General features: G+C 47.0%; 1 protein-coding gene across 1 annotated transcript in view; it reads right to left on the minus strand.

The window, feature by feature from the left end:
• The window catches only part of SLCO2A1 (solute carrier organic anion transporter family member 2A1), an 83,341-nt gene extending 67,615 nt beyond the window's left edge, over positions 1-15,726 (minus strand). The window contains exon 1 of the mRNA XM_077752312.1: positions 15,592-15,726. Coding sequence (XP_077608438.1) covers positions 15,592-15,687 — 96 coding nt within the window. The 5' untranslated portion in view covers positions 15,688-15,726. The remainder of the gene's footprint in view (positions 1-15,591) is intronic.
• Between the last annotated feature and the right edge of the window lie 11,123 nt (positions 15,727-26,849).

Consider the following 26,849-nt stretch of genomic DNA (forward strand, 5'->3'; position numbering starts at 1 on the left):
CATCTCACAACCTGTGACTCTTTTTGCCTTAAAAACTCTTCTTTGTTATCAAAATAGATAAATCTCCTGTCTTTAGTTGATATATCTCCTGATATATCTGCTTTTGTCTTTTGATTTTCAACATTTTATTTTAAAGATGATGTAGCTAGATTCTCTCTCTCTCTGTCTTTCTCTTCCTCCCTTCCTCTCTCTGTCTCTGCTCCTGTCTCCATCTGGTGTGAGAGTCTCTAGCTCTGAAATGGTGAGAGTGGACTATTTTCATGTATTGCAATTTTTGACAAATCTAGATTTACATCTACCTCATTTTATTATGCTCCTATTTCCAGGATGGTTTTTGTCTTTGTTATTAATTTTTATTATTTATTTATTTTTGCCTTTTATTCTCTCTTTTCCAGCCTTCTATTGGTTTGATTTGGTTTCTACTTTTTACTCTCTTCTGCTTTGGAAGCTGCACATTCAGTGTCTTTTCTGTTAATGATTATGCATACATTTTAACAAACATAACTGACTTAACAAAGACTAAAGTTAATTAATTTTTCCACTCTCCTCCCAAACAAGCCAAGGGCTTATGATTTTAACTCCAATTTTTCCTTCTTCCATAATTTTTCTGCCTTCCATAAATTATTATTATTTTTGTCTACTTACAATTAATAATTACTACCACCACTTTTTGCATCCTATCTATTTCTTTTGTGTTTTATTTCTTGTTTTATCTATTTCACCCTTCTTTATCTTAGTGAGGACTTAAGATTAATAAGTTACCTGCTTTTGTTTGAAAATCTCTAACTTGTCTTCCTATTACTTAGTTATAAAATTTGAATTTGGTGGTAATTTTCTCTTAGCATTTTGAAAATTATTCAATTATTTTCTAGTATCTATTATTTATTTTGAGAAGACTGGTGTTGGTCTAATTACTGATTCTTATAAGTAGTCTGTAATTTCATTATAGAACTCTTAAAATTATTGTCTTTACTGTTCTACAGTTTCAGTATAATATGCAGAGGTGTGCTCTTTTTTAAATTTATTTATTTGGAGAGAGAGAGGGCATGAGCAGGGAGGGGCAGAGAGAGAGAGAATCCCACGCAGGCTCCATGCTGTCAGCACAGAGCTGGATGAGGCGCTTGAACCTATGAACAGTGAGATCATGACCTGAACCAAAATCAAGAGGCCGTGTCCAATGACTGAGCCACCCAGGTGCCCAGAGGTGTGCTCTAACTGTAAATTCCTGTCAGAACTTACTGTGCTTTCTTTATATCATGGTGCCATACGTCTTCTCGATTCTGCAAAGTCTCTATCATTCCTTCAATACTGACTGTCACCTATTCATTCTACTCTCTTCTTTGGTGCTCATTTCAGACCTTCATTGCACTTTGTCCTTACTGTTTCCATCTCTCTCTTTATTCCTCTGTGCTGTATTCAGGGTGACTTCTTCAATCCTATCTTCTACTTGCTAATATCATTAAGTACAGATGTGATTAAGTTAAGCATTTCAAATAGGGAAATTATCTAATCTGCTATTTAACCATTCACTGCATTTTTACTTTCTGTATTTTTTATTTCTAGAATTCCTATGTGTTTCTCAAAACTGCCCATTTCTCACAGTGTTTGTTCCTTCCTGGTGTTTTCTATTTCTTCCTACACCTCTTTAGACATTTTATTTTTTGTTTTAAATTTTTTTTAATGTTTTATTTATTTCTAGGAGAGAGAGAGAGACAGCGTGAGCAGGGGAGGGTCAGAGAGAGAGGGAGTCACAGACTCTGAAACAGGCTCCAGGCTCTGAGCTGGCAGTCAGCACAGAGCCCGACGCGGGGCTCGAACCCACGAACCGCGAGATCATGACCCAAGCGAAAGTCGGACGCTTAACCGACTAAGCCACCTGGGCGCCCCTCTTTAGACATTTTAATATAGCTTTACAGTCTCTGTCAGAATGTTCCATTATCTCAAAATCTTGAGGTGCTAATCTCCTTCATTGATATATCTGCTGTTGTTATGGTGGGTCATTTCCTTTTGTAACATTTTGTTGTAAGCTCTTCTTCCAAAGGCAGTCTTCCCTTGGGGATTCCAGTTGTTCTACATTATAGAAGCATCCTTCTGGGGTGGTTTTAGTCTTGTGTCTACGAGATGACACACGAGTTCCCAAATAATTTTTATGCTAATTTATTTGCTTAGAGATTTCCATACCATGTAGATAGCATCCATTCCATTCCATGTGGCACAGACTTGAGGTTTTGATTTCTTAGAGGCATTATTTCACCCAGATGTCCTGTTAGAAATCAGCCTCTTTGGGTGTTATGCTGAGCGAAATAAGTCAGGCAGAGAAGGACAAATATCATATGTTTGCACGTATAGGAGGATTAGGAGGAACTTGACGGAGGAACAAGGGGGAGAAGAAGGGCGGAAATGGTGGGGGAAAGGGAGAGAGGCAAACCATGAGAGACTCTTGAATGCTGACAAAAACTGAGGACTGATGGATGTGGGGGGGAGGGAGGGATGGGCATGGAGGAGCACACTTGTGGGGATGAGCACTGAGTGTTATGTGGAAACTAATTTGACAATAAACTATTTGTAAAAAAAAAAAAAAAAGAAATCAGCCTCTTTGCTGTCCCTCAGGTGGTGGGCAGAGTTTAATTAGTTCCCTTCTCACCAAGGGGCCAGCTTTATGCATAAGTCTGAGGACCAGCTCCCCATGTCATCTCTGCTATCTGTGTGATTACTAATACCCAGTCTCCATTACGAGTTTCTTTAGGGTTTCTTTACTACTTTAGTCATACCATGCACCCTTTCCCCCTCGATCCTTGCTGCAGGGTCAGCTGGTACACTCATTGTTTTGGTATTCAACTCATTCTTCATTTCTTGCACCTGAAAATTTCACTTTCTTTCTCACAGGCTTGGCTATGCATTTAAATATTTGGTAGTGTTCTATTTTATGCAGCATCTTTCAGTATTCATAGTATGAAGTCCCATGTTATGTGAACCTGTCATGCTGATGGAGGCCAAAATTCACTATAGTTCTTTATGATTCACCTTATCCTAACTAACCAGAGCCTTTAAAAGAGAGTTACATTGTCTGATTCGCAGCTGTGTTCCCCATAGAGAGGTTATACAGCAGAAGCACGAAGGTAATTTTTTTTTAGAATCTAGAGTTCATGGCCCATATGTATTAAGTAGAATCCAGTTCTGTCTCTAACACCTTTTCCTTCATAAAACCCAGTTCTTTACCCACTTATTTGACACATTTTGTAACTACATCTACCTGTGTATCTGTCCACTGTTTATATCTCTCATGAGAGCATAACCCACTCTTTTTTGTTCATTGTTGTATCTCCGGTGATTGGTGGTAGGTGATCAGTAATGACATGTTACATGAATGAATGAACAAATGAACGTATCTCAGGCAGCCATCCTGACACCATTCCTGCCCTCAAAGTTCTGAAACCCCTGCTGAATACAACACTAGCAGAGCGCTATCTTACAAACAGTGGATAGTTAATCAAGGCTTACTAAATGATTGAGTGAAAACCCACCTGGAGATGTCCCCACACCCTCCCAGGTATAAAAGTCCAGGCTCAGGACCAGACTCCAGGCAGCAGTTGGCAGTTCCTGTCCCAGGCTCTATCCTCCTGCCTCCTCTCAGGCCCTCTCTTCCTTCCTGGCATGGAGCCCGTCAGATACACTCACTTCCCTAAGATGTTTGGCCAAGGTTAGGGTTAGATTCCCAAGCTCTGAGCCAGCCTCTTGGAGTGGGCAGAGAGGGAAGCAGACAAATGCCTCTCAATCTTCCCAAAAAAGAAAATGTTCCGTAGTTCTACCTCTCTGTAAGAATTAAAGTATTGTTATCTGACTTCATCTCCAACTCCGAGGAGACATAAGACTCAAATGCAGCTACAGATTAATAATGCAGGGAGAACAGTGATGGGAACTGCAGGAATGGTCTTTCTAGAGAAGCCCCTGCCCCTGCCTGCCTTCTGGCCTTCATCTTTGGTCCATCCTCAGGTACCTGGAGACCAGACACCATCCGTCTTATATCACATTCCATATACCACAGCAGAATTTCTTGCTGCATCCAGCAAAGTGGGGTGTGGGGGTCACCACAGACTTTAGGGTTCTTTAATTGGCAGTTTTTTTTCTAAATACAAGTCCAGGACATGTTTACTGCAGAAAAACGGAAAACACAGAAAGTCACAAGGAAGGAAAACAAAATCATTTGTAGGCTTCCCACATAGAGAATTCTGTTTGGCTGTATCCTCTTCAAGTCTTCTTGTGACATTTAAAAATTTGGATCATCTCTACGTATGGTTGCCTATCCTGCAGCCTCTGCTTAATGTTATAGAATGAACCCTTCTCCCAAGTTTAAACTATTCTCAATAAAACTTTAAAAATAATTTGTAAATATGCCACAGATGGATGTCCCTGATGTATTTGACATTCCAGTTGCTAGATATACAAGTCACTTTCTCATTATAAGCTCCTGAGCACTTGAGTCACATGATAAAAAATTTTCAGCTAACTGGGTTTCCATTAATCTTCCAGGCAGTGTTTCCATGCCACCTGATGGCCACCCCCACCCCAGGCCGAGTCCCTGGTCTAAGTGCTCGTATGCTGTGCAGCTAGAGTATCTGTCTACTTTATGAGTGTGGGTGAGGGACGTGCAACAAGAGAAGAGCTGAGGGAGCGCCTGGGTGACTCAGTTGGTTAAGCATCTGACTCTTGATTTCAGCTCAGGTCATGATCACATGGTAGTGGGATCAAGCCCTGTGTTGGGCTCTACACTGAACATGGGGCCTGCTTAAGATTCTCTCCTTTGCCCCTCTTGCTCTCTCTCTTAAAAATATAGAAAAATAAATTAAAATAATTTCTTTAAAAAAGGTTTAAGTGTTGTTTTTTAAAATTTATTTTGAGAGAGAGAGAGCAGGCAGCGGAGGGGCAGAGAGAGAGGGAGACGGAATCCCAAGCAGGCTCCTTGCACTGTCAGCACAGAGCCAGATGTGAGGCTTGAACTCACAAATCATGAGATCATAACCTGAGCCAAAATCAAGAGTTGGAAGCTTAACTCACTGAGTCACCCAGGTGCCCCTAACAAAAGGTTTAAGAGAGGAAAGCTGAGGTGTGAAGACTTTCAGGGTCACCAGTGTCAAATATGGCTTGGGAAAATAAAATAATCCAGGCATAAGCAGCCCTGCTTGTGTCTGTTGGTATGGAGGACTGAAGGAGCACAGTGGCTCAGCTGGTTGGGGTTTGTGGTGTGATGCAGGAAGCAGCCAGAGAGGAAAGGGTCATAAGACAGAGCTTCCAGATACCAGCTTTGACAGTGTAATGTGGCAATTCCTAGGAGCTTCCTGCCAGTTTCCTGTCCAATAAAAGGCAGCTAATATGTACCTTGGAGCATAGGAGGGAGGATTTAGTCAGATAGCATTTCTGAAAGGACCTAACCGTGTCTACTCATTATTTCGCTAAACTTGGCACATAATGGGTTCCCCCAAATGCATGTATTTGCATTCACAACTAAATATACCTATGCCTCCATATACTACCCATATGTATGTGTCCTAATGAAATGTATCCATTTTTGTTATGATAGCTGAGAACATCGTATCATAATTTTTACTCATAAAAATGTGTTGCTGAGGGTGAGGATTCGGAATTTCCGATTTTAGGGCATCCAAAATAGGTTTGTCCCCTCTCCTTGTTAAGTTTACATGTTTATATGTTAAATTTATAGGTTGGCTCCGTGGGATTGTGCTTTCCTGGGATGCTGACTATGAAGAAGAAAGAGCCTCAGGCTCAGTAAGCCTAGGACGACAGCCTCCTTCAGGGGCAATGTGAAATGAAATGGACAATCACAAGGCCCTGTAGGCTCACTTTCCAAGTCAGTGACAAGGTCCAGGGATGGAGATGGTCCAATAGACAATGCTGGTTGTACAATAATTTGGCCCTGCCACTTGGGAAGAGGGGGATGTGTGGGGTGGATCCTTGGAGTACATCCCACAGGGATGTTCCTGCTAGCATTAGGCCAGATCCCTCTGTGAGGGTCTATGCTGGGCCCTCTGGTGATAAAGTCAGAAAATAGTCCCAAGTGAGCCCCTTGTCTATTTCCTCCTAAGAGATGTCATCCAGTTTGAGGCCAGAGAGTAGCCGCAATATTTACCCAGGGCTCTTCCAGGGTTGGCATGGACAGACACTCCATGAAAACCCCAAAGCCAGGGGGAAGGGAGAGCTGGGAAGTGAGAACAGAGGAAGATACGGGTGGAGAGAGAGAGTGTGAGAGACAGGTTGGGGCAGGCCTTGGAGCTCATGAGGGCACAAACAAACTTGCAGGGCCTGATGGGGTGGAGGTCCCCATCATGGGAACGTCTCTGCTGGTTCCAGAAAACTCAGGGCCCATCAACCTCCACAAAGCCCGAGGGCTCCTTGCGGGGGCTGACCAAGCTCCTTGCAGTGAGTAGAACCAGCAAGAAGACCTTTGTGAACTGGGACAACAAGAGTCGGGGGTCACACATGCCCCTTTAACATTGCCCAACTTCAGAGTCTGATTCAGCTTTCAGAGGAGAGTAGCCCAGACCACCTGGCTTTCCATTTCAACCCTGCCTAGCAACTCCCCAGGTAAAGGGACTTATGGGAGAGAAGAGACTGCTTTCTACTGGAAACATCAAAGAGAGTGACCAGGAAGAGGGGGTACTGCTAGCTTCCATCTGGGCATGTACATGGAAGGGCAAGGCAGTTTTAGCTCAACACAGGAGAGACTCAAAGCCCGTGAGGATACCAGTTCCTGGTCCTGCCTTGAGAGGGGGTGAATTCCCCATTGCTAGGGCTATGCAAACAGAGGTAAGGACATCCTCAAAAGGATTCCTGCTTCTTCGAGCAGATGAGCTTTCTTGTCACTTTCAATTCTGAAATCCAAAAATTCTATAAGCCAGGAAGCACTGTATTTCTACAGGTCAGTTTTATCATCACTTATATGGATTCTAAAACATGGGAAGTTAAAAATGCTGTAAAAATCGTGATGAGCAAGGAAGGCAGGAGGACTTTGGTGTACAGACAAGGAGTCCTGGGGCTTGCTGCTCCATGAACCCCGCCTCCAGTGTCCTGACTCCCGCTCCTTCTTTCTTTGGAAGATTACAATCCCTTCCTACCATAGATCCATGAGGTTTATGTTCATCACCGAGCAGCATCCCTGACCCTCCCTCAGGGGCTCCTCTGCCCCCCAGAGGGTGGAAGTCCATTCTTGTACAATGTCACAGCAAGGGAGGCCGTACAGGGACCAACTTGTCCCAATCTGCCCAGAACGTTTCCAGTTTTAAAACTGAAAGCCCTGTGTTCCAGAAACCACCTCAGTCCTGGGCAAAACGAGGCCATTGGTCATGATGAGAGGCAGAGGATTTACAGACCATTGTTTAAAGGGAGCCAAATGTCCAAACAGTAATACCTGGTACAGAGCCTCGCATGGTGGATCCTCAGTAAGGGCTTATGAGTGAGGGAGTCCCAGGCTCCTGCACCCACATTCAGCTCAGCTCCCGCCAACCCCCTCAGATGCACTGAGGATCAAAGGCAAAGCAGGACGTTTTCAAAAGGGCTTGAGGCAAAAGGCAGGAATGATGTAAAACGGAATGAGGAAGGTGGTCAGTTTAATCTCATCCTGCAAACTCCCTGGCAGCCCATGAAGGAGGGCAAGAGCGGCTCTGGAAGCCTGCTGTCCTCCCCGCCCCTCCCTTCTGTCACTATCGCTTCCCCCAGGTCCATAGAGACCTTAGTGCATTCTCTAGCTGGCTCCTTTCTGGGGTGTCCACAGGGCTCAGCCCAGTCTGACATCCACACCCCATGTCTGTCCCACTTAAACTTTCTAGGTTACCCTTCCCTCTGTGCTTAACAAGCTGGGTAAGTGAACTAACAAGATAGACTAGTTCTGACTTGAGGCCTACCTGCATGTGTTTCCCAAACTTGGTATGCTCCACCTGCAAGTCACAGTTGGGAGATATGAGCTAGACACAGCACAGCTTCCCAGAGTATCAATGGTACTCCAAGATTTGGGGGGGAAATATAACATATTATTTGGAAACACATAGCTATGCTGTGGAGGAAAATACAAAATTCACTTGACTTTAAGATTAAAATGTAAAATACCACAGAAATGTAACGCTCACGGTTCATCCCCTTCATCCCCTTGTCTACCCATATGTGGAAACCTGTTCACTCCCCCCTAGAATTCAGGGCATCTTGGTCAGGCAGTTTGACAAACACTAGCTTACTCCAGCCCTCCTTGATGACATCTGAGTTTTAACTGGGGTCCTCTGTGCTCTAGGCCAGCATCTCCCAAGGGTGTTAGATGGAGCATTCTTCAGAACATAAGTAGGTATGACCAGTGTTTTAGTACACAAAAGGAAACATGTTACCAGGACTCCCAGATTCCTATAGAACTCAGGTGCACATTAAACTTCTTACAAGGAGTTAGTCTGCTCATTTTGGGGAAGGCAGAGGGGCAGCCCTGTGGGGAGCTAGCACTGATGCTGACCAGATTGAATGGCCCAAAGGTCATTTAGGGTTTAGTGTCCCAGGCTAGTGCTCCTCCCCCAGCTATGCCAGAGCCTCCAGCATCTCCCCTGAGCCTCCTGAGTATCCCACTCAACAGGGCAAAGAGGCTGGGGGGACGGGCTCTGGAAGAGGGCTGCTCAGTGGAGTATCCACCCATCCTTCATCCCCAAAGTACAGCCGGAGGACACTCCCTGCCTTGGCTTCATTCCCTCACCCTGGTTGAATGTAATCCATCCCAAACAGGAGGACACACCCAGAGAATCAGGTCCTCTAAATCGAGAGAACTGGGGATTGATCAAAGACAACCAGCCAGCCTGCACTTTCCACTTCTGCCAGGTTTCCTAGAAGGTCTCCCGGCAAAGCTCAGGCCCAACTGGCCCTGCTCCCAGTCTCATCTCTATCAGCAACGTAACAGATGAGAATCTGAGAACTTGCAAGGTCCTCAGATCATTGAGCTTGGGCCCAAATGTTCACGAAAGGGAGAATCCAGAACTGAGAGGCATTCTGTGGCCATGGGAAGAAGAGGACTAGGGAGCGAGATGACCCTGAGAGGAAATTCCTGCTTGCCATTTACTAGATAGGTGTTCTTGGATGATCCTCCATTTTCTCAAATATGAAACAGAGCTGCTAAACCCCCTCCCCCCGAGCCTTGAAAGTCTATGGTTGAGAATAGAAAAAGTTTAGGAAACTTTTTCTTGATTAACAAATCAAGTTGAAGGGAAAAGGCAACTACTCAGCTAAGCCCAGAAGAAAAGCCGGAGCACAGAAATACATAAGGTCCCATCCAGTTACTAAAAGCAAGATTCAAGTTTGTCTTTAAATCTTCCTAAAAGGCAAAGTAGAAGGGAAACTGGATGGGTTATAAAATATGGTAATCGTAAGATAAACACATACCACTGCAGACTACAAATCAATCTTCTACCTGATCCTGATATTAAGACTTGCTGTATAGACACAGTGATCAAGACAGTGTGGTATTGGCAAAGAGATATACACATATATCCATGAAACAGAACCAAAAACCCAGAATAGATCCACACAAGTATGGCCAACTGGTTTTTGACAAAGGAGAAAAGGCAATTCAAAAGAGTAAGGGCAGTCTTCTCAACAAACGGTGCAGGAGAAATTGGATAACTCTAGGCAGAAACAAAACAAAACAAAACAAAACCTTGACCTAAACCTCACACATATACAAAAATTAACTCACAATGGATCATAGACTTAAACACAAGGTTATAAAACTTTTAGGAGTAGACATTGGAGAAAACTTTCAGGAACCAGGTTTGGTGAAGAGTTCTTAGACATACACCAAGAGTAGGATCCAGAAAATTAAAACTTCATAAATTAGATTTCATCTAATCCAATTTTTTTCTGTGATAGACCCTGTTAAGAGGATAAAAGGTAAGCTAGATACTGGGAGAAAATATTTACAAACTACATGCCCAACAAAGGAGTTGTAATCCTATATATAAAGAACTCTCAAAAGAATAGTAAAAATTCCAATTAGAGAAAGGACAAACTATAGGAACAGACATCCCAATGAAGAGCACATACACATGGTGAATAAGCACATGAAAAGATGTTCAACATCACTAGCCCTTGGGGAAATGTAAATGACGACCATGCTGGGATGTCACTGTACACCTATTTGAATAGCTACAATAAAAAGCAAACTCTGGCAAACACGTAGAGAAACTGGATCTCTCCTACACTGCTAGTGCAAATATAAAACTGTATGGCCACTTCGGAAAAGAGTTTGGCAGTTTCTTAAATCAATATGCAACTATGATATGACCCAGCAAATGCACTCCTGGGCATTTACTTCAGAGAAATTAAAGTTTATGTCTGATCCCAAAACCTACACATGATTGTTCATATCAGCTTTACTTGTAATAGCCCCAAACTGGAAACAACCCAAATGTCCCTCAATAGGTGAATGGCTAGACAAATCACGGTACATCTATACCATGGAATAAAACTCAGCAATAAAAAGGAACGAGCTATTAATACAAGCAACATCCTGGAAGGATCTCGAGGGTATTATGCAGAATGAGAAAAGCCACTCTCAAAAGGTTACATATTACATGATTCCATTTATACAACATTCTCAAAATGATAAATTACAGTGATAGAGAACAGATTAGTGGCTGTGACGGTAGTCAGTTGGAAGGGGGTGGGCATGACCACAAAGGAGTAAGTAGCACAGCAAAGATTTTTGTGGTGATAGAAATAGTTCTGTGTCTTGAGGCAGCAGAGTGGTGGTTCCATGAATCTATACATGTGACAAAATGGCATGGAACTATACACACACATTACAGCAACGTCAGGTCCCTGCTTTTGGTATCACAGTGCAGTATGTAAGACAGAACCAGTAAGAGAAACTGGGTGAAGGGTATGCAGGACACCGCGGCACTGTTTTTCCTACGAATATGTGATTGTTTCAAAATAAAAAAGTTTTTTAAGACTCAAAATAAATCAACATTGTCTGGTACTAAGAACTGAGCTTTCATCATGGTCCCTCAAAAGGAGCCCCCATGGATCATAGTGACAACCCATCTGTGCTAGTCCTGTGGGGTACAGACAACTGTAAATTCACACAGCTATTTCTTCATGCCCTTTATCAACAGAAACTGAGAGTGCAATGCCCAAGTACACAGCAATGATCTTATGATGTAAAATGGGGGCCAGACTAGCCCAGCCCCAGGCAAGGTCCTCTGATGGGTCCACTTTCCCGGGAGCATCCCAGGCTTCTCAGCCCCACCATGCCCAGCTCTCTGGCTCTGGCCCATGACTGGAGCTCTCCACAGGCAGAAAGTGGGGTGAAGCAAGGGGTGGAGGTGCTTAAACACATGGGACAGGGTAAGACAGGCAGGGGTATGAAGAGGGAGAACAGGAGGGATGAGGTCTACACTGGGGACCATGTACATTCCTCTGCATTCCACAAACAGGGCAAAAGAGGGTGAGGGGAAGCCATGGTCCCAACCCAACATCCCAACATCACATCTGAGTCTCCGAGAATGGAAAAAAAGTCACTGTCACAGACAAAAGAGTATGATCAGAAAGAGATGAGCTATCCATAGTATGAGACATAAATCACTCTTCTCTTTGTTACATGGCAGTGTAGGTCACAATTCATCACCAGGAGAAGGGCTTTGAGCATCATCACAGGAGGAAAGGCGCTGAGTGACCTGTGACCCCTACCCAACCAGTTCCCATTGATCTCCCCTCCCCAGACCCCCACACATAAGCAGGGTGGGCAAGCCAGGCCCTCCTAGGGGACAGATGTATGCTGGTCCTCATTCACATCAGAGAAACACCCACCAGCCTGGGGGGAGGAATGGGCACCTCTTAATCCATGAGGTCTGTTAAGTAATTCTATGGCCCCAGGGATTCTCTTGAAAGTGTTTTTCCCAAGCATGAGCATCAGGTTAGTGGGATATAGCACTTTCCTCTGGAAACCAAGAGGTTAAGCCCAAGATGCCTTTCCACAGTTGGGGGTCAAAGGCCTTAGGAAGTTAGAGACACAAGCCAAGATAAAGTACCTCTCCCTCATTTTTAGGCTTCTCTCCCAGGTCAGAGGTCACCAGGCCACTCAGGCCAAGTTGGACATCTGTCTACCCTCTTCTTCGCCACTGTACTTCCCCTGTACTCCATTCCCACTGGACTTGCCGTCGCTGATGAGATATACACTATTTCCTTGCACTAGGGTCTGGGGTGTGGGAGTTCCTGAAATTTGGGCAGTAATTACCATCGTCTATTCCTTTTATAAGATAACCTCAGTTTGACCCCCAAAATTTCATTTTAAGAAGAAACAGATCTCTTTGAGGATGCCAGGATGAGTTAGCCACAAAGGCTGTCTCCTACTCCCCACCCACACCCCCATAATCACTAAATCAACCTGTTTTTAATTTAGAGCTCTGGATGTTGAATTTCTCTCTCTGACAATGACTAGTGAGCAGGTCTTCTGCTTCTTAAGAATCCTGTAAGCCAGAGGCAATTGAGAATGTCTCCAGATTAAACACAATTGTATTTACTACTACAGGTGGGTATACAAAAACCTCACCCCATAAGTGAGAGTTGCTAGGCTCTTTAGAGCAGAGTTATGAAGAGTGAAAAGGTAGAATGAGCCTGTTAGTGACTGGGGACATCCATCCTGCAGCCACCACAGTGACCCCTGCTCACAGCTGGGCTCTGAGTGTCATCAGGGACTGAAGACAGCACTGACCCTGAGAACAAGTATATGTACAGTATCCCTGTGTGCTAAACCAGAATCGAGCAGCACTGTGTGATGGTGACAACAGGGTGCATGGCAGCTAGAGTTTCTGACCCTGCGGTCTCACATATCTGGTTCCTCTACACTCCACCCCTTTCCGGCTATGTGTCTACACCTCACTAAGGCTAGTTTTCCTCATCATTCATGGGGACAGTAATCATATTCACTAGACAGACTTGGAATAGGATTAAATATGGGTGAAATATATCCAAAATTCTTGGTACATCCAGACGGCCTCATTAGTGCTAGCTACTATTACTTTTATTTTGGACATGACTGTTAACGGTAGTTTCTCTTAAGTATGCCTCACGTGAGGCATAACTGGTGGAACAACAGATCCTAAATGATATTTAAACAAGCAGTCCTGTTTACTGAGGCAAGAACTGACATTTTATTGATGCCAATCCTGAAGAGTTCTGTGTGGTTTACAAAACCCTTTTCCTGCACCTCATCCCACATAATCCTTAAGGAGCCCCATGAGGTGGGGATCATTCATATTACCTATGGGGTTTTTTTGTTTTTTACATAAAGGCTCTGCAGCCCAGGAAAAGTGAGAAAAGTTCCCCTGTGTCACCTAGTTAGTAAGAGGTTAGATTTAGAGGTGGATTTAAGTTCCCTGGCCTCATTCCCTTCCCCTAAACCATATGGTATGTGGGGTTTTGCAGGGATGTCATAAAGCCAATTGATTAATCTGTCCCAGCAATAAGGAACCCAGAAAAATGATGGGTCATTGGGCTGGGCATCCTGTTATCCCCCATGTCACACACATCACAAGATATGTGCAGTTCATACCCTGGGGGGAGAGTGCAGGGCGGCCACTCAATCAATCTCTCATTGGGAAGAAGGAATCTCCCAACAAATAGCAACCCCCCCAAGACGACCATTACCGCCCCCTGGAAGAAAAGGCTTAAATGAGTTTAATGGAATTCCAGGCCCCAGATTTGCCTGGAGATACCCAAATTGTACCTGGTTTCAGGTTGATTAAGTGAAGCTATGTGTAAGTCTCTCCAAACTTTGGTCTCAGAGTTACTATGGATCAATGGAGGTAACAATTAAGAGAATCTGATTTTTAGAGTTAAGAAAACTTCTTAATTGGTATGAGCCTTTAGGAGGCCAATTGGCCTGGGTCTAGGCCTTAGGCACATGTGGCTAAATCATCAACATATGATAAATTATCTCATTTTTATAGATCTTCAAAGAAACTGCTGCCATAAACTCATTTTAGGGATTCAGGGTGGGTCTAAATGGATCAACTTCATTGGGGGTTATCCTTGCTGTCAGGAAGCTGTTCTGGGACAATCTATCCCTATTGTCCTTGTTGGTGAAAATGGGGAGAGTTGCCCCCCCTGGCTCTTTCCTGGGCCTCTTTCCTTTCAGACCACCCAACTGTTGCCCCCACCCTTTCCTCCCAATTCCTAATTTATAAACACCAAATTTTCTACAGTTCCCTGCTGAAACTTCTCCAGGACTCTTTTGAATGGTGGGACCAAAGCCACACACGGTGTTTGGGCCATCCGGGTCTGGCCAAAGGCGAGGCACTTTGAGGATTATCTGAAACCATCTCAAAACGTCTATGTCTTATTTACATCCAACCATGGAATCAACTCAGCCCCTATTTATTGTGGTGTGAGGACGGAGCAGAAGCAGGAGTGGGGATCCCAGCTCCACTGCTAACAATATGAGTAATTATGTAGGTGGGATTCACTGTGACCTCCAGATCCCTTTCTATTGAATGCTCACATCATCAGTCCACAGAGACAGTCCTCCCAGACCATCCCTTTAATTGCACCACTGGAAGCTTTACCTAACCCCGTCTTACTGGATGATTGTTGGAAACAACTTCTCTGCACCATACCTGTCCCCCTTCCCCCACTGACTCCAAGGAGCCCTCATGTGGGCTCTTCAGTCCTCACCACAGCAGCTCTGTCCTCTCGGGACGTGCCCCTCTAGGTCACTTCTGCTCAGGCAGAAACAGTGGGGAAAAAAAAAAAAAAAAAAAAAAAGCCTGTTTCAGGCTTCAACTGTTCCAGGTCTCCCTGGCCCTATGAGGAAGTGGTAAATATTCCCGAGCCCCCTGGGGAAGAAAGTGTCCTCACCAAAGAGCCACTCCCCATAACTTTCCAGGGGAGAGGCACCTGCTTAGATGTTCTTGAAGGAACCGCGAGGGCCTGCTGCTTTCCTGGGGCCATTTCCAGACCAGGAAGCACGCAGGGTTGGTTGCCAGCCCGGCGTGCAGCAGAGCGGCGGGCTAGCGCAGCCCCTGTACTGCTGCTTCTGGGGAAGAAGAACATCTCTTCTGCCACCCCGCCCAAGATGAGTTAGGCTCTGCCTCCCATCTCAGAGGAACCACAGCCTGTCACCAGGGACCTCCAAGCTCACCCCTTCACGAAGAAACTGCCCGTAGGAGACCAAGAAAGTGTCCCGCGAGATGTTTTCTTTGCAGTCAAAGAGGAAGACAATTACTATCTGCCCAGAGTCGAACCAATAGTTAGGTACTGTCACTGTCCTGTTTCTTAACCCCGACGAGGGCGTGAGAGCGTGCGCGAGCACACACATACACACACTCGTGCACAGACGCGCACATACACACACGCGCGCGCGCGCACACACTCCCAGAAAGAGCTCGCCAGTCCCGGCGCCCCCAGCCCGCCCCCAAGGCCCGCAGGGATGCGTCACGGAGCACCGCACCGAGGGTTGACGGGGAGTCCCGGCGCCCCCTCCCGGGCCCCCGCCCAGGGCTCCCCACAGCACCGCCCGAAGGTGCGCCCGGCCGTCGCGAGTTCTTCACTCACCTTAATGTTGCTGAAGAGAGAGCCGGGACAGCGGCCGGCTTGGCGCGAAGAAGCGTCGCTGCCCTGGCGCGCGCCAGGCTCGGACCAGAGCCCCATGGTGGCGGCCCCGGCGGGGCGGGAAGGCGGCAGGGGCCGGNGGGGGTGCCGGAGGGCCCAAGGGAAGCCAGGGAATTGGAAGGGGAGCCGAGGTTTCAAGAGGAGAGAGGTGCAGCGGCGCCCCTCCCGACACACTCGGGGAGATTTACGGAGCGGGTCTCTGCTTGTTTGCACTTGCCGAAAACCTGGGCTCTCAGTTCCGGTGATGGCTCTGAGACTCGCTGAGGCTGTTTGTGTCGAGGACTGATTTATATTTAAACTGCTCTTTGCGCTGGAGAGGGGGCCGCCCCGGGCAAGGCCCGAACTCTGGACCTGAGCCAAGGTAAACTGCAGACGCTGTCAAGTGTCAGCATGGCTGGGTCTGGCCTGAAGTACTGCGGGCCAAGAGAAAGGGCCCCCCGTGGACACACAGGACGCACCCCACTGACCTCCTTCTCAGGGCTGGAATAGAACAGCAGCTTTATTTTTCCCCCAAGACTTTTTCCACTAGAATTCCTACTGCAGGGAAGAGAAAGAAGGTGAGACTTTTCAAGAGAAGGATAAGAAAGTTATACCAAAAGCAGCTGCAGTAAGGAATCCAATTCTGGAGGTATTTTTCCAGCTCCCTAATCCCTGTAGTCTTCTGCCCAGCCAACCTCTGGAAGCCCACCTTGTCTCCTGAAAAAGCATAAGCCTACCGTCAGTACCCAAGAAACATTGGCTAAGACAAAGACCCACAGGATGGTGCCTTTGGGGGCCTGGTCTGGGCTGTCCTCTGTCTGTGGGCTTCTCCTATGTACCTGTGGTCCAAGAACCCTGGACATAACAGCATGCAGTACTGGAAGAGCCATGGGACAGTGGACAGCCTCTGCCCACTTCACTCACCCACAGAGTAAAGAGTATCTAGAAAGGCTTTCCAGAGCCCTGCAGCAGCCTCACACCTACAGGAAACTGCAAGTCACCAGTCTGCCCTCTTAGAGAACTTGGAACACAACGATGGCTGCCACCGAGAGCACCCAATGCACGCTGCAGTACCCGCAGTGTATTGTGCCAGGCATTATGTTGGGTACCCACACACATTCCATAGAACCCCAGGGTTAGCCCCACAGCTATAGGTAGATATTAACATCTGGATTTTATAGATGATGATGCTAGAGTGGCCAGCTAAAAAAAAGTGAGTGAAAGACACACAGCTAGTAAGTGATAGAGCTGGAACCCAAGTCCAGCTTTGCCTGATTCCAAAGCCCAGACTTGAAGCACTATGCCCACTGAAAAGTGATCTATTCCAGCACCCTCATTCCACAAGTAAGCCAAGGAGAGAGCAGAGAAGGCCCAGGGCACAGGCACATTGCACCTGCGATACCTGGAGTTCCTTGCTCAAACCCTGAGTGAGGTCTTGTCATGATCCTTTGATAGAAACAGCTTCTCCAATCCTCATTTTATCCTACTCCATTAACCTTACCCTCTTCCTGCTGTCAGGACCAGCATCGTCTCCAGAGGAAAGGCATACTCAGAAATGCTCCCAGATGGTTATCTCTGCCTTTATCTGCTCTTACGAGGGAGGGTTAGCTAAATGTAATGGAGACCTAACCAAAGTGGCTTCAATGAGATTTGTTTCTCTCTCATAATAAGTCTGCTAGTAGGCAGTTCAGGGGTCATGACCTAGGCCCCTACGAATTCTTTAATGTGTGGCTGGCTCACTGTCACAAGATAGCTGCTCCACCTCCAGCCTCTTCTCTTAATTCCAAGAAGGAAGTGGAAGACAGGAAACAGGAAAGGGTTGTGCTCACATCAGGGAAGAAAATCTCTTCCATGCACACTTAGCTACCAAGACTAGGTCACATGGCTACCCTCTGCAAAGGAGACTAAGAAATGGAGTTTGCACTATTGCTACCTCCTGAACAAAACCAGGGTTCTATTAGGGAAAAGGAGAGAAAGGATATTGTGTATTCAACTTACACTGCCTGCACAAAGAGTAACCCATTTCCTAAAAGCACCCTCAGGGGCTTTTCCAAGACCCTTCCCAAATCCTTTGATTTCAGCAAATATTTCTTACCACTGTAGAAAAAATAAAACACAAGGACAATTCCTGACTTCAAAGACTCCATGGGCTCAGGGTGGGGAGCAAGAAGAGAAAGCATTACGTGTTGTAGAAAGAGAACATAGCTCTCTGTTATGCAAAGCCACGATGGGGCCATAGAAGGGGACCTAACTCATTCTCATTTTGGTGCAGCAGGAAGGCTTCCTGGAGGAATGGATCCTCAAACTGAGGCCTACGGACTAGAAAGATTAGGGCTATGAGGGTGAAGGAAGATACATCTGCTCCATGATTTCAGTCTGGCTGGAGACACAGGGATGTGGTGAAGAGGCTGGAACACTGAATGGCATGCTAGAAGTGTGGGCCTTATCCCCAAACACAGTAGGGAGCCAGGCTGACAGCTGGGTAGGAAAGCAATGGGGCGGTCCATGGAGGGAACCCCAGGAGCTATGATGAGGATTATTCCGCAGCAGTGGGGAGGGTGGCAGGGGAGAGAGAAAGATATGAGAGACATTGGTAGGAGATGGCACCCAGGTGTTGGTGAGGGAGATGTTAGGGACAACTCCCAGGATCTGACTTGTATTAGTGATGCCACTTCCTAGCAAACAGAATCCAGAAAGAGCAGCAGCTATTGGGGACGGGGGTATGCAGGGAACCACCCTGGGCTCATTCTGAGTTCATACTGCCTGGAAGTACATGCAGGTCTAGATGCCCAGCAGGGAGGTATTGGGGTCCAGTGCTCAGGGTGGGCGCTGGGCTAGAGACTAGGTTTTGGACATCCCACATGGAGGTGATAGGTAAGCCTCAGGAAGAGAGGGGTCTCTCAGTGAGAATGTGTTGATAAGAAGTAGGTCCGGGACTGGCCTTGGTGGTATTCAGTGGTGGCACAGATGATGGGGCCTGCAAAGCAGACAGAGGGGAGAGCCCAGTGGGCAGGAAAGTAAACCAGTCGAGAAGCAGTGCTTCAAAGACAAGGTCAGGAAACACATCCAGGTTGTGGAGGAGGGAAGATAAGACCTAAGAATGGCCATTGGGCTGGCCACAGGCTGGCATTGAGGACTTTGGCAAGAGTGTTTCCAGTGAGCAATGTGTGCAGAGATCAGAGTATGTGAGTTGAGAAGGAACTGCAAAGAGCTATGAGCAACTTTCCTGGGGTTGCGGAGGGAAGAAAAGGAGGGAAGAGCTTTGGGTTCTTCTCTCTGCCTGAATCTCTTGCTTCTCAGATCTCATGCTGGACCAGCTGCATGTTCATACCTCTGGGCTTTTGCTCATGCTGTTCCCCCTGTCTACACTGGCTGCCTCATAGTACATACTTGGCTTCTACCTTTCAAGAGCAGCTCCTGTTACTCCCTGTTCTGGGCTCCTGGAACAAGCGTAGACACATGCCTTGCATGGTATAGACCTGTCACAGACATTATCCCTGGTTTCTCAGGAAACTGGATGTCATTATCCTTATTTTACAGATGAGTAAACTAAGGCTTAGGGTTCTTCCCTAGTGCATACAATGTGTCTCTGCCTTTTTTATTTTTTAATCACAGGTGACAGTGGAGACAATACATGTGGTGGCTAAGGGAGCAGACCTTATAGTCAGACATAGCTTCTGACCACCCTTCTCTTCAGCTGTGTTACCTTAGAGGGCCTGTTGAAACTTCCAGATCCCCAGTGCCTTCTCTTTAAGATGGAGGTAATAATGTGCACCTCTGGGGCTGTTATAGTGTATAATGAGGTGTCAGTGCAGGCATCTGCTCTTGGTGTGGTGGTTGGCAGTGTAGATGGTAGTAAGGGTGTCCTATATCTCTTTTTCTTTTTTTAATTTATTTAAAGTTTATTTATTTTTGAGAGAGAGAGAGAGAGACAGAGAGACAGAGTGCAAGCAGGGGAGGGGCAGAGAGAGAGGGAGACACAGAATCCGAAGCAGGTTCCAGGCTCTGAGGTGTCAGCATAGAGCACGTCACGGGGCTCAGACTCACAGACTGTGAGATCATGATCTGAGCAGAAGTTGCACACTCGACAGAGTGAACCACCCAGGTGCCCCTATATCTCTTTTTCTAACTCAGCTAGGAGCTCCTTGGGACCTTCTCTGTTAATTCTCTTTGTGTCCCTTATTTGGCCCAGCATATCCTGTTGCTTAAAAATGTTTATTAAGTGGAACTGAGCTTAACTGAATTCCAAAAAGACCCAGTGACTGGGGAAGGCTTCATTGTCCTCAGGTCTCCAAGCCAATGTCTCTGTCAAACCCCCACTGCCTGAGGCTGACCCTTCCTGCCCACCCCTCACCCCTAGGCTTCTTGTTGTCCACCTTGTCCTCACTGATGGCTGGCAGAGGTCCCTAGGTATGTTTATCAGTCTACATACAGCTATACTTCTTATTCCTGCAGCAGCTGAGGAGGGGCTCCTGGAAATGCGGATGACTCAAGTGTGATCATGAATTAACTCTGGCCTCCTGGCTCCTTGTGCATATACAGGCTTGGAGAAGGATGTCTTCCAGTGACTGATANACATCTGCAGCCAAGTGCTCTTCCACTTTGTCACTGTCACTGGTGAGGCAGCCTCCTCCCCTTGTGGTCTACCTTGGCTACTGGTTTATACTTTTAATTAACAAACATGCAGTGTTGACAGTCCATGCCTGACACTAATACAGTGTTGATTCATTTAATCCTTAAGACAACCCAATGAGAGGGGTTACTTTGATTAGTGCCACTTTAGATTCGGAGAATCTGAGGCACAGAGAAGTAAAATGACTTGCTCAAGGCCACATAGCTAGTAAATAGCAGAGCCAGGATCCCGACACAGGCAGCCCAGCTCAAAGTCCTAGCTGCTGGGAGTTCTTATTCACAGAGACTAAGTCATGGCACGCAGGCAGGCCACGTCCAACCCATACGATGGCCCTTTAGGGGTCTGAAGCCCATCATCCTTTTCCCCTCAGAACCTCTGCTGCCAGCATCACTGGCCAGGAGTGCTTTCCTTAAGTGAGGCCTGAGCTCAGGCTGGGGCCGCTAGGGCCCTCCTTGATCCAGCTTCAAGATCCCACTCCATTCTGCCCTTCCGCACTGTGCACATCCCATTCCTGCAGCACATACTGCGTGTCTTTCTCTCTTCCACTGTGACATGGCGCCCACCCTGCACTTCCATAGCCCCAGATCTCCCTTTCAGGATCTGAGGCCATCCCTGCCCTCCCCTTCCTTGAGAAAATGCAGTGAGAAGATAGAAGGGCACTGCAGCGCCAGGATGTTCTGCCTCTCAGGACCCCAGCTTCTCAGCATATTACCTGGGGCGTAGCAATCCTTGGAACAGGCAGGGGACACACAGTGATGGGATTTCCATTTGCTTTCAGGAAAGACTTCTCAAGGTCTGGCTGTGCTCCTTCCTCTGAGTCTCACTCTGTGGAGGTCACTCTCTGCTTTGGCAGGAAGCACAGCAGGGGCAGGAAAAGGAGAAACATGAATAGACCTCACCCTGCATCCCTCCCATGTCTGTTCCCTGTGCATGAGGAGCCCCAGTATGGCCTCAGCCTCTGGACCCCACCCACCCCCATTCAGGTCATACCAAAGGGACGCTTATCACAGTCTGTCATCCTGTTCCAGCTCATTGCCATGCCTGTGTGATAATCAGCAGCCACTCCTGGAGAGCTCAGACTTCACCTCTGCCTCTTGATCCTGCTGGGGTCCCACACAACACAGTCAGTGAACACTACATCCTCCATGGCCCTGTGAAGCCCAGTGGATCCTGTCATCATCTGAACGTTACCAAGTAAACAGAAAACCAGTGCCTGGTCTCTGCCATGATGCTTGGTTTTTTTTTTAAACTTTGTTCATTTTTATATTATACTTTTTCAAAAATAATTTAACTGCGTCTTTACTGGGAGACAGAAAATATTTGTTTCATTCACCCATCATTCCATACCACTATTTAAACTTTGCTGAATTTCCTATTTTTTCTAATTCTTCACAATGAGCATTGTTTTACTTAGAAAACTCACAGAATACTATTTGTGTCCTAGTTTTTAACAATAAGTATTGTTCTGTGTTGAGAAGGGCTCATCATTCTTTAAATGGCAGGGAGGAGTTATTTATTTTTGTAGTTTAAACTTTAGTTAGTTAACATACAGTGCAATATTGGTTTCAGGAGTAGAATTCAGTGATTCATCACTTCCATACAACACCCAGTGCTCATCCCAACAAGTGCCCTCCTCCATGCCTATCACCCACCTAGCCCATCCCCCACCTACTTCTCTACCTCTCTATCAACCCACAGTTTGTTCTTTATCATTAAGAGTAGTGAGGACTTATTTAAACCCTGCACTGGTGCTGAATGTTGGGGATGTCTCTAATTTTCATCTTTTACAAATAATGACTTGCATAACTTTCTGCAAAAAAACGTTTGCCTTGGGGCTGATTGCAAGCACTGTAATTTGAACACATTTAGATAATTTTCTCTATGATATTCAAAATCAGTCCCCATGCTTCATTTCTACCACTTAGGTCCCTTCTTCCTCCCCAGTGATACCCCTCTCAGCCCCTGTAGAGGAAGACTAGCACCACTTTCTTCCAGCTAAAGAGTCTACCTAGGCACTGGGGACCCCAGGGACTTCCTTATCCCCAGTAGCCCAGACAAAGGCCCAGAGCTCAGAGAGCCAACTCAGAGCTGATCCAGGGATGCTATGGGGTGTGGCTGCCTTGATCCAAAATCCTGTTCCCTACCCCTAGTTCTGGAGAAGGAACTCAGCAGCCAGGACTGTAGGTCAGAGGAAGGTCTTGTATGGGCACCTTCCTGGGGAGTGCTGGATCCCTCACCTGTATAATCAAGGTAATGGACTTCATGGTCAAAAGGGGGGTTATCCTCCTATTCTTTCCTTTCTCTATCAATTTACTTGCTGTGTGACCTACAGCAGGTCACTTAACCTCTCTGGGCAGCACTTGCCACTTAGAGCTAACTGTGAGGAGTGAACTGGACTCACAAGCCCTCAGTAATAATCACTGTTATACTGTTGTTTTGTCCTAACTCAGCAATGCTTCTCTCATGGGTTCCTGTTCCTCCTCAGCTATTCCCCACTCTTCTCCTCAGGTGGCCCTACTTTCTCCATAACAACATCTTTGCAAAAGCTGCTCAGTAGAGCCTAGGAGACAATCCAGCCCCCTAAGGAAGTTTGTCTGGAGCTCCATTCTCCCCTAATGTTGGGTCCAGGAGAGAACTCCAGGATTAGGCCTCCTCCCAGGCCCTGCTGTCTTCTCTGCTCCCTGAGACTTCCTCTCTGCATTCACATGGGAGAGTCTGGGAGTCCCAGTCCCAAGTCCTGGGCCCTGTTGTGGCTGCAGCATGGCCGCACACACACACCCTCATGGACAGGCCTCCTTAAAGCCTTCTTGGCATTTCCTGGTTGGAGGCACCCCTCCCTTCCTCACCTCTGCCTCACCTTGTCCGCAGCAGGGGCAGTCCACGGAAGCATTCGTGAGGGAAGTGTGCTGAACATCTTTTCCATTCTCCAAATGTCCCACACAGCCAGTAGGTAGTACTTTGGTAATCACTCTGGGCCACCTGTATCCGGCCCTGTGCCCTCTCCCTGGTTCTGAATCTAGGTCCGGGCACATGCCCCCACCTGACCCACCCTTGCTTCTGGAAAGGATCTCTCCTTTTCCCTCTGTCTTGCTTCTTGGCCCTCTTCTTCTCCCTTTCCTTTATTTGTCCAGGTCTGCAGCCTCCTCGCTTACAGGAAAAGTCTCTGCTCCCTGTTTCCTTCCCTTATGCACCTCTGCATGCCCTCCCTGCCTTCACAGGTCCTGTTTCTCTCACTCGGGGAAAGGGAATGGGCGTCCTGCCTTGCCAGGCACACACCCTCCCCGCACTGTTTGGACTGACCCTGTATCAGTAGATTGTGAGCCTTCGGGGCAGGGACCAAGTACAAACACAGGTGCAGATAGCAGGATGTCACCGCTGGAGACAGAGCAGGGACAACAGTCAGAAGAGCCTGCCTCTCCCTTCTCAGGCAGAAGGGACTGGTGGGGACATGCTTATCAGATACCTTACTTCCCAGTTGAACAATGCTTGGGCTGAGTGTGCTGGGAATCAATGACTGTTCTGATAATGACCTATTCTGCTGCTCTGTCCTTGCCCTTTGCCCCACTCCTAGCCTGGCTCTCACAGGCAGCATCAACTGCTTTCTCAGCTGTAAACCTTGGGGCCTGTAAAGCTCTGTGGGGCCCTTCACCTGGGCCTGGGGTCCCTAACACACCCTGGGCCGTGTTCGCTGTGCACTGAGTCACCTGATGAGGTCACTGGAAGTCAGGCCTCCTCCCTGGTCATGGGTCACAGGGAGGGAGCACATTGCTGGGGATTCGGGAAGAGAATATTCACGGCTGCCCATGCAGCCAAGCAGGAGAGGAGGCTGAGGAGGCGTACCAGGCAGGGTTCTGATGTGACAATGGGGAGACCACAGCTCTCTCACACTGGTGTGCAGGGACTAATCTGTGCAGGGGCTCCTGGACTCACCTGGTCCAAGAACTTCCCTCTGGCCATAGTAGTAGGATGATGGCCAAGGAGTGGACATCTGGTGTTGGCGTCTTCCAGAATGTGTCCCACTCCCGGTGGAGGCACCTGGCATCCCTTTGGGGTACCACCCTTTCCCACTCTCAGGTAATGAGGCCTGGTGGGCTGATCTCAGCAGGCTGGGAGGGCATGGGGGCCAGTGTTGGATAGTCAGTCAGTCAGGACAGCATGCCCTCTCTCAAGGCTGCCAGTCGTGGGGGCATCTCCCTCAGTGTTAGGGTCAGGGACATTCTAGGGAGGAAGAGTGGGAATGTGGGATGGAGGTCACTGAGGCCTGTAACCAGGTCCTTCATGCTCTGGGTCCCAACAGGTCTCTGCATCTAGACTTTGAAGTTCTGTGAGCTAGGAGATTTTTCTTATGGGTTAAGTTGTGTTGAGCTGGATTTCCTATTGCTGTCATCTGAAGTTTCTGATCATTCCAATAAACCAAGGTTTGGATAACACTGGGCAGTTCACAGAGTGGCCTCAGGGCCAGGACCTCGCAGCTGCCATGTGAGATGGGTCCAGTAGTTATTATCCCCATTTCAAAGAAGAGAAAGTAAGGCTTGGAAGTCAAGAGCTTGCTGGTCCCTATGAGAGGTCAGTGTGGCCTAGGACCCAGGTCTTCTGAACACAGATCTTGTCCTTGTGCTGGGTCTCGTGTACAGAGAGCCACTTATGCTCTGCTGGGGTCAGGCCGCGGAGGCTGAGGATGCAAGGGTAGAGGAGACACCCCAGGGAGACAGCTGAGCTGCAAAAGTCTCCAAAAACATGTGGAGAAAAAGTGTACATGGCCACTGAGAACATGTTTATGAAGAACAGGGAGGAAAAAGCTTACGTCCTGATAGTAAAGAAAAAATAGGGAAAATCCATAGATTACACACACATACATTATATAAAATACTTGCAATTATGTTTTTCAAAAAGCTGGTGCATGGAATTTTTTTAAGGCTAAAATAAAAATAGAGCAAAGTGTTAACAAAGATGATCTTTCCACGGAAGGTTTTCAAAAAATCTGTTTTTTTCTACATCTTTCTGATCTTAATGATGAATATTACTTTATAAGAAAGTAAATAAGCTTTGGGGTGCCTGGGTGGCTTAGTCGGTTAAGCGTCCGACTTTCGCTTAGGTCATGATCTCGCGGTTCGTGGGTTCGATCCCCGCGTCGGGCTCTGTGCTGACTGCCAGCTCAGAGCCTGGATGGAGCCTGTTTCAGAGTCTGTGTCTCCCTCTCTCTCTGACCCTCCCATGCTCATGCTGTCTCTCTCTCTCTCTCCTAGAAATAAATAAAAAACATTAAAAAAAAAAGTAAATAAGCTTTATATAATAAAAACAAAAGAAGAGAAGAATCGCTTGGCCACATAACAGTTTTCCACAAGCATCACGTTCAGAATTGAAACCAAATCTTCATCAACCCCTTGTCTAGAGGGGTGTCAGGGAAGATACCCTGGTCTAGCCCTGCTTGGGCCTATGGTCTTAGGGGAGAGGGGATTCACTGCTCCTCACTGTGTCTGCGTAACGGGAGGGTATGTGGGTAGCTGCGAGGTGCTCCCAGTGTTAATGTTCCAGTCACTGGCCTTTGTCAAAGTCCACAGCCACACACCCTCAGAAGAGAGCCCAGCTGCTCTGAGCACTCGCATCAGAAGAAAGTGCCCCCTCATCGTGGCTGCAGAACCTGTGTTGCACGTTCTACCCTCACAATAGTCTGCAGGGCGGCTCTGGTCACTTGTGCCCCTTTCACTGGGGAAAACATTGAGATTCGGGAAGCCTAAGGACCTGCCCTTGGTGACAGGGCTAGTGAGGAGCACAGCTAGAACCTGAACCTCAACCCATCTGATTCCAAACCGCTGGCTGTGTTGTGACACCACCTCTATTCCCAAACATTCCTGGGTGACTTGTTTATATATCCATGTCGCAAATATTTACCAAGCACCTGCTCTGCACATGACACAATTCTCATTCACAGAGGAGACACGGAGGAAATATAAGACCCCAGCATACCCCTCCAGCTCATAACACAGGTCTGTGATCTCAAAGGGGAGTGTGTGCACCCTGGTGGGGGCATAGGACCATCTGAAGGACAGTGGACAGAATACATCACAGCTATTTATAGTTATTCCTGTCTCATAATTTTTATTTCTATTTCTATGATGTATAATATGCATGATATCTTGATATAGTAACATCCACACAAAACGTATGTGATACATCTGTGGTTAGTGTGCAATCAGCAAAGACTCATCAATTGTATTTGTAAGTCTACAGTCATGCAACAATAAAATAACCATTCAAGGTTATTTGGGGATTAAAATGAGTAACAGTGAATGTGGCCAGAGATCAGAGGCTAAGGATGATTGGGAAAGGCTTGCAGAAAAGGTGGGAGCTGCAATAGTGTGGGTAGGCTCTATCCAGGCAGAAAGAGAGGCAGAGAGAGAGGAAGGAGGACATCAAAGCCAACCAGAGAACATTACCAACCATAGGTTGATTTGGGAATGGGCCCAGCATAACTCAGGGAATATGATCACTGCCCCTCTGCCTCTGCCTCGTCCCTCAGCCTCAGAGCCTGAAGAACATCAGCCAGCCCTGCCAAGCCTCTGGGCCCACCCAGGCCAGCAGCCAGGTC

This window comes from Crocuta crocuta, unplaced genomic scaffold, assembly GCF_008692635.1.
Source record: "Crocuta crocuta isolate KB4526 unplaced genomic scaffold, BGI_CrCroc_1.0 scaffold580, whole genome shotgun sequence".
NCBI classification, from domain to species: Eukaryota; Metazoa; Chordata; class Mammalia; order Carnivora; family Hyaenidae; genus Crocuta; species Crocuta crocuta.